The sequence below is a fragment of the Squalius cephalus genome (assembly GCF_949319135.1).
Source record: "Squalius cephalus genome assembly, chromosome: 12".
NCBI classification, from domain to species: Eukaryota; Metazoa; Chordata; class Actinopteri; order Cypriniformes; family Leuciscidae; genus Squalius; species Squalius cephalus.
The window spans coordinates 33,502,235-33,510,540 of NC_137133.1; the positions used below are offsets into that span (position 1 = coordinate 33,502,235).

An 8,306-nucleotide genomic window follows, 5' to 3' on the forward strand; every position below is an offset into this window, starting at 1 on the left:
CTTATTTCACAATTTTATAACAGCATTTCATATATTTATCAAACTGTATAATTATTTGAAGTAACAAAATTAAAAAAGAACCAGCAGTAACGTCCCGTACACATTCCAAACAAAGTAAAAACAGCATAACATATTTTACTCATTTGACGACAAGTGCATTTGAAAGGGCATTTCAGATAAATGAGGCAGCAGTCGCAGCCTGATCTCTTTGATAGTCTGAGCTCCCTGTGGTTTGTGTGGAGGTATTTACTCATCCAACTGCAGTACGTGTTCTCTTATGTGTTCACGTGTTTGTTTGGGTGCTCGTGACTGAAGCCCAGTGTGTTGGTAACATCAAGTCCTCAATTGGCCTGCTGTTCTAAGGCACCTTCAGCTGTTTGATTGTCTGCAAGTGTCATCGTTCCCAATACACAAGCATTTGAGGCACGCCTGTCAGAAGAACAACAATACATCACAGCACTGGAACATCACCTCCGTGGAATGTGGTGAGGAAATAAAATGGTCTGAAATCGGAATCATGTGGATTTGTGGACTCTGACAGTCTATTCACACCGTCTTCATGGTCTCCAACACTATACTGACGACATTACGTTATAAAATCTATCGATAATGCACAAGCAAACCATGTTAAATTGTAAACCGCAAAGTACAGGCACCTCAGTAGATTGTACCACGAAAGAAAGCATTTAAGAAACCAGCAATGGAACGATATCTATCTTTATAACTTAAATTATTTATCTTATATTTATATTTTTACTTTACAATATGGGTTTACAAATATATAAAATAAATTCCCCCGCTTTATCGCACACCATATACAAACTCTTAAATATTCATATAAGCGCCAGATCATGAGCCAGTCACGTGATGCGATCTGGCCGTCTCACTGGACATTTCAGTAGAAATCTACAGGTGTGTTGGACTTGAAGCGGCGCTGAGCAGTCAGTCCGATTAGCGTATGACATCAAAGTACCGCGAGAGCGATTCGAATTTCAAATAGCTTTCGAATCTCTCTCGCGGTAACTTGATGTCATACACCGATCGGTCTGCAGCGCCGCTTTAAATCGAACACACCTCTGAGTTCATTATTGTCCTTATCCTTAAAGGGACAGTTCACTTAAAAATGCAAAATCTGTCATCATATACAAACCCGGGCAGGCGTCGTATAGAATTTTACGCGGATGAAACGAGTTTTGGCATGCACTATATAAAAGTCTTATATCACATGTAATTTTCAAAAGATTTTTCGTCGTTTGTTCAATCCCTCACAGAATGTTTTTATTCGCGCCAAAATTAAACTGGCGCTGCCCTGCAGAAAATCGATAACATTTTAGCGACGAAGAAAGAAAATTACACAGGAATGTTCGGAATGACATGAGGGTGAGTAAGTGATGACGTAATTTTACTTTTAGGGTGAACTATCCCTCTAATTAAAGCATTTTTTTGCTATTTATAGGACACTTTCCCTCTTAAGACATTAACAGTTATAAAAACCTCTTTATAATAACTATTGATTGATATACATACTAACACAACTCTTCCTAGAGCTTTGATTAATTGTCATTATGTAACTTGTATATTTGTTAGATATTATTGATTGCATTTATCGCTTGAGTTGAACTGTAAAAGATGATTTGGTGTATTGCTCTTTGAGCACATTTTGATGATCACCAATTTCTATAGAGATGCTTTAAACACTGATATATAAAGTAGGCTAATACTTCAGTGCCTGAGAGAATTCATGTCATTATGCAATGTCTGTGATACATGACAGCAGAATAGCAGAATTAATTCATTAAGGCAAACTAATCTTTCGGAAAAGGTAAAATTGGAGAATTGATTTTGTGGTACATTCTCTCTTAATGAGAAAACATGATCCTCTTCATCATTTTAAAATCACAAAAATCATATCTGTCTTCTTGTTCTCAGAAATGGCTCATTATTGATATACAGGTAGTACAACCTGATGTTCAAGTTGTTTTTCTGCATTTTAACAAAACTTTCTTTCTGAAGCATGTTACTGGCCTCTGGATTACGTATCGTCACATCTGTTCTGTCCTTCAACTCTGTCGCAATAACACTGATAACAGCAGTGAATCAAGCACTATCCGTGATACACCAGCAGGGAAAGATCAAGATTCAGTTCTGGGATGCGTCAGAGTTCAGAAGTTGTATTAAAGTCAGCACAAATACTCAAACGCACACATAAGTGTGGACCTTGAGTATTCTCACAGCTCGTTGCCTAGTAAAGCAGTTCTTCCTTCTTCTGAGGGTTTTATTAAGGCATTCACTGTGCTGAGATCCGCTCATATGTGAACGTAGGCTTGGAAAACATAAGGCAGAATATGAATATCTTTATATTGATATGCAACCTGCAGAAAATTTACTCCAATGCTCCATTTTGAGAATGGCTTCTTCGGGAAAAGGAGGGAAGTCTCTGACCAGCGGCAATCTTCTTTCCACAACAGTTTTTGAGCCACATAAATCCAGATCTGCGATCTTACAGTGCTGTGTAAAACTCATTTGGGTCCTGAACAGTTGGGCTGTGGCCTCTCATCTCTGGGCTCTTGCATTTTGGGCTCCTTCTTGAGGAAAAAGTAAGTTGTAGATCGATGTCACAAGCTGGAACAAACCCAACTGGCCCCTGTGAGTGAACTGCACAAAAATAGAACAAAAATGATTATTCATCAGGTGAGTTGTAGGTGAAATATAACAACTGAATTGACATTCACAACCCATTTTTCTTCAATAATTTGACATATTTCCAAGTGAAGGCTGCATTGCTTACATCAGTTGCCTAAAACAATGACTTAATTTTCCCTTTCAGTCAAAAAGCAAAGTTGTTTTAAATAAATAATGCACAATAAGAGGAGCGTCTATTAAAGGGATAGTTCACCCTCAAGTTGTTCCAAACATGTTTTAGTTTCTCTCTTCTGTTGAACACAAAAGAAGATATTTTGAAGAATGTAGGTTATCAAACACTTGACGGTAGCCATTGATTTCCACAGGAGAAAAACAAAAAAAACAATGGCTACCGTCAACTGAACATTCTTCAAAATATCTTCTGTTGTGTTCAGGAGAAGATAGATACTCATACAGGTTGTAAACAACTTGAGGGTGAGTAAATGATGACAACATTTTCATTTTTGGGTGAACTAGTCCTTTAAGAAAGTAAATAGGGTGAATGTTGATTTCATGTTTGTTTTTAAATTGCAGGTATCTGCCATGAGATGGCGCTGTGGCCTCAAGCTTCACTTCAAACTCCTCCCCTTCCCTCTAAATCCCCCTGATGGACAGTTTAAGCAGCCAATCAGCAGTTAGGCCATCTGTGTTGTAAGTAGGTGTTGTAGTTCAGCCTTGAGCCTTGACTATTGCAGTACGTTGCATAAGCGACTACTCTTACTGAAGGCATGCTAGATGCAAAAGAGTTAGCAAAGCTGTCATTTAGATGAACTTATTTAAATTATTCTGACCCATTTATTTTTAATTGTATTGTCATCTTTCAAGTTTTTAAGTTATTCAACCGCCCTTCGGGCCATCTGTGAGAAAATGAAGTTTCAGGTTTTTGATTGTATCTGAGCTCATGACGGCATTTCCGTGGTCTATAAAGCGTACAATCTGCATGTTCATTAAGACATCTCAGTTTTAGCGGCTCAGCATTTAACACACATACACACACACAGTGTTACTAAAGAAGGTGTTACATTTGAGATTGTGGTCACATGTCCGCTGACGTGGAGTTTTAGTCTGTCTAAATTTAGCCTGTCGTATAAACACACTTCACATCCTCTTTCTGAGCTCACACACAAGCTACAGCCAGCCTGGGTAGATGATGAACTTGCCAACTTTCAAACCCTTGATAAATCTAAAATCATGTAGAGGGTGTGAGTTAATATGCCTCTCTTATAAATGTAAAAGTCACTTTGGATAAATGTTAACTTAGATAAGTCTCACACATGGAAAATGTTTACCTCTAAAAACAAAAAGTCACATATTATTAAACAAGACCACGTTGTCTTAATCTGCTGTTTGTAATTTAAATGTACTTTTTAAAATACATCTACAACAAAACCATTGTAAAAAAAACCTCCGATGGGTATATTTACATGATAAAATCTGGCACTTCTCAAAATTATATAATAAAAAGTTAATTTACAAAACTTTTTTACATGTATCTCCCATATTGTTCTTATTTATTTACTTACCCAGATAAACACTTTAATCAGATTTTACCACAAACCTTAATTAAAACCAAATAATAATGTTTCAATAGCCATGCAGCCTTTATAAATAAGTTTGCTATATCGACATAATCTAGTAATTAAACTCCTCCATCATTACTGAAAGGTTATTGGTGTACTGTATATGTATATGTATTCATAGTTTTAAGCAAAACTGATAAAATCTAAGAGAACTTGAGTAAACAGGATGAGCAAACCAATAATGATGTCATTGCTCCCTCTGAGCATTTGCATGAGCGGCATTGAAATAACAACAGACGATGGTGTCATTGCACATTGTGACAGAAACCACTGCAATGAAACCACTGACTGTCACACACCTGTGCAACTCTTTTACCCATTCGATTCACATCGGCCGTGAGGAAAGGAAACTTGACTAGTATGATCTGAAATCACTCTTACCAGCTGAAGATGTTCCTGCTGAAACTGATCCCCCATTTCACGCAATTTACGTCCAATCTGAATCTCCACGCTAATTCCCACGTCACGTTCGTCTTCTTTTTCTTCTGGTCTCCCTTCGTCGGCCGCCCTTTCTTCGACGTTTTGTACGCCATCCGGGACAGGTTCGAACAGCGCGGGGAAATGTGCACGAAATCCAGCATTTCCTTCAAGAGAAAAGCCATATTTTATATTATTATTGTATAGTGATATAATTATTATTATTATGGATATATTATAATATTATATAAAATATTTAAATAATACAGTTTAGTACTTTGGTCTAATTTTTAAATTCAGTTTCAACAAAGTTTACATGCGATCCAAGGTCAGTAAATAAAAATGCACAGGGCAAAAATGCCACTGAAAAATGGCATTAGGTATAGTTTTTTATTTATTATTCAATTTTTCTCTCTTATCTAATTATAAAGTTATCTAATTTATCTGTTTTTATAATCTAATTTAATTTGCTATCCTATATAATTTATCTGTGTTATGTTATATATATATATATATATATATATATATAATAATTTTTTTTTATTATTTTTATTTTTTAAGGGATGCACGATATATCGGTATCGGCCTACATAGGTTTTTTTTATGTTATCGTTATCGGCCCGAAAAGAATATTTGGCCGATATCTTAAAGCAGATAAATAATGTATTAGTTCCTTCAGTTGAGACACTTCAGATGTGCACTGTTCACCATGGTGGTTTTGAATTGCTTGAAATATGATTGGAATCACTTCAAATATGTTGAACATCATTATAATTGTGTGATTGGGACATTACGAGACTTTGTTTTTGTAATCAGGCTCTCAAAAATTATATAAAAATGTGGATTTAGATTTATCGGCCAATATATCGGTTATCGGCTTTCAAATATAAAGAATTATCGGTTATTGGTATCCCCCAATAATTTGCATATCTGTGCAAATAAATCCCTAATAGATATATACATATAAAGAAATGGGGGGAAAAATAGTTCTGGCACTATAATGTGAACGAGGTTAAATTTGTGTTGGGCCATAATACAATCTCATAATCATGTGATATAATCATATAATGATATGATGCATATTATGTATCCCTACCATGAAAAAGTGCTCTTGGCCCTGGAGCCCCAGAGGCCATAGAAAGTGACGCAAGGCCCCTGGATCTACAGTGAGCTCTGAATGCAGTCCTGGCATCCACAGCTCCACAGGGCGATGATGTGTCTCTCCCTGAACCCTGGAACGGTGCCATATCTCCGACTCTCACTGAATTCAGGACAGAGCTCAGTGTCTGCGTGGATCTGTCTTCAAAGCGTGTGTGTCTGTCAACCGCTCGACGGTGGGCGTCTCCGTTCTCTGAGCTCTTGATTCTTAGTGGTGTTTCACAGCAGCGAGGAAGCTGTTCCTCCTCCTCATCATCCATCGGCGGAGTCAGCAAATCTGCCATGAAATATAACACAGACTGTCACTCAGTGCCATAATGGCATTCACATGCTGTTCGTTTTTTTCCGTATATTACACAGGGCCTCAAAAAAGTTTGTTTGTTTCTGTTTTTCTTACTAGTGCAGTGGTTTTGCTCCAGAACCCATATTTTAACATTGGATATTAAGTGGCGACCAAACACAATGGCGAAAATTTTAATTTGTTACAAAAGTAAACAAAATAAAACATTTAAATATATTGTTTATTTATTGGTTTACTACTAAGTGACAGATGAATTTGTCCCAAAATTTGATTGGACGCACAGTTTTGGACATAAACAACATAAAACATGGCGATTTATCTTCCCTTTTAAAAGTATTTGTTTTCTAACCTAAACCATGTACAGTTATCATATTAACTTAAGCCTTTTATAATTTGCATTTAGAGCATTGTTTTCCTCCCTCTCCTCTCCAGTGCATTTTAGGAACACTTGGCCTTATGCAAACACTGAATCTCACAGAGAGCTCACCCACGTTCACAAGAACAACCAAACACGCCCGACCTAAATAGGTTTTAGTTATTACGTGCATTTTTATTTGGTTTAACAATGAATCATTACGATCAGACAGTTGATCAGCACATAAGTGCAACTTCTGGCATCAAAGTGCAGTGAGATGACTAAGATAGTCACAACCCAAACCGCTAAAACGTCAACTGGCAACATTTCAAAGGAGCCTCATAGAAATGAGAGGAAGTTTAAGGCTTGTGCTCAAAAGAGTTTTCCCAGAAAACAATACATTTCAAATCTGTACCATCATAACAAGTCAGTTTATGACTTCATGCATAATCTGATCAGTTGAGAGTTAAGAGTACAGATACAGTTACAGTGAAATTGGTCAAATTGACAAAGCATAAAGAGTTGCATGAAGAGTTTTCAGAAATGCATAGCTGTGTACTTTGTTTGCAGTGTAATAATAAATAATAAAATAAAAACCCAGATATTTTATAATTGTGTTAATAGATTGATTATCACATGGACAGATACATATCAATGTGAATAACACTCTTAATCCCTGCTGTGAACCAGCCCAATATGGTTTGCTGGTCTTTGCTTGGTTAGCCTGGTCTGTTGGCTGGTGGTAGGGGGGGTTGGGCTGAAAAACAATTGAAGACCACATCAATCCCTCCAATTATTTAGAAAACCATTTTAGGCTGGGTTAAGGTGTTGTTTTCAGCAGGGAATACAAACCAAAATAAAACATATACCATAAGGTAATGCCAAAATTGAAAGCATCACGAAACCATGAAACTTGATGTGAATGTCACTCTTTGATATTTCAGATTTTTTCAAGTTTAGATGGACATCTGATCAGACCATCATATTGGGAATATTTCATTGTATTAGATTATGATCTTTATTCTGTAATTCAACACTTTCTTTCACAGATCAAAACACTGAAACTTTGTTTTGTTTGTTTTTTACTGACAAAAACAGTCACTTCAGTTCTTCTTTCAATAACCACCAAAATCCAAAACTACAGAATGAAACTGGAGCAAATGAGACAGAAACAGGAGACACTCACCGCCAGCGCTTGAATGTGTCTGTCAGTGCTGTTTTTATTCCGCTTTTTGTGTCAGAGCTCTTTTATTCCGTCTTCACTCTGATTGTATTTACTAACACAGCTCCGTTTTCATTCTGCGCCCTCCGCTCGAGTTGTTTGTATCGGACACGAGCGCGGCGAAAGTCCCGCCCATCTCCGGTGACGTAACGTGATATGATAATTAGCCCAAAGAGGCGGGAGTCGGTGTGTTGTTGGTGCCCGAGGGAAAAGGTCAGTTTAGGGTTTGTGTGTTGACTCTGTCAGTCTCTTTTTATGTCTAAACGGAGCATTTCAGCAATTTTATCACATTAAACCATTCAAACTTTTGAGATTAGTGGTCGTGTTAAAAAAAAAATAATAATTTGATGTTGATTTATTGAATAACTTTAAAGTGCTTTAAACTAATCAAAATTTGAGAAAAGCGTGCTTCCATTGACAGGCTTATTGTGACGAAAAGTTTTTCAACTGGAAATTGCAAGTAGACTATATTTCATTTGTATTACTGCAGATGTTTAACAGCGATAGAATATTTTTGGAGGATTTGTTAATGCTTGAAATTACATACTTTTTGCTGTGTTCGGCAAGTTATCAGTCACATGACAGATTGCG

General features: G+C 36.7%; 1 protein-coding gene across 2 annotated transcripts; it reads right to left on the reverse strand.

Moving 5' to 3' along the window:
- Window positions 1-638: 638 nt before the first annotated feature.
- On the reverse strand, window positions 639-7,827 carry bmf2 (BCL2 modifying factor 2). Of its 2 annotated transcripts, none has more exons than XM_079887959.1 (4): window positions 7,680-7,827; window positions 5,776-7,250; window positions 4,644-4,846; window positions 639-2,655 (listed from the first exon to the last, which is right to left on the reverse strand). In XM_079887959.1, exons 2-4 carry the CDS (start codon window positions 6,119-6,121, stop codon window positions 2,554-2,556), a joined length of 651 nt encoding a protein of 216 aa, XP_079744085.1. In that variant the 5' UTR covers window positions 6,122-7,250; window positions 7,680-7,827; the 3' UTR covers window positions 639-2,553. The 2 variants fall into 2 exon arrangements, with proteins under 2 accessions (XP_079744085.1, XP_079744086.1); XM_079887960.1 differs by having other exon boundaries at window positions 5,776-6,114; window positions 7,680-7,794.
- Between the last annotated feature and the right edge of the window lie 479 nt (window positions 7,828-8,306).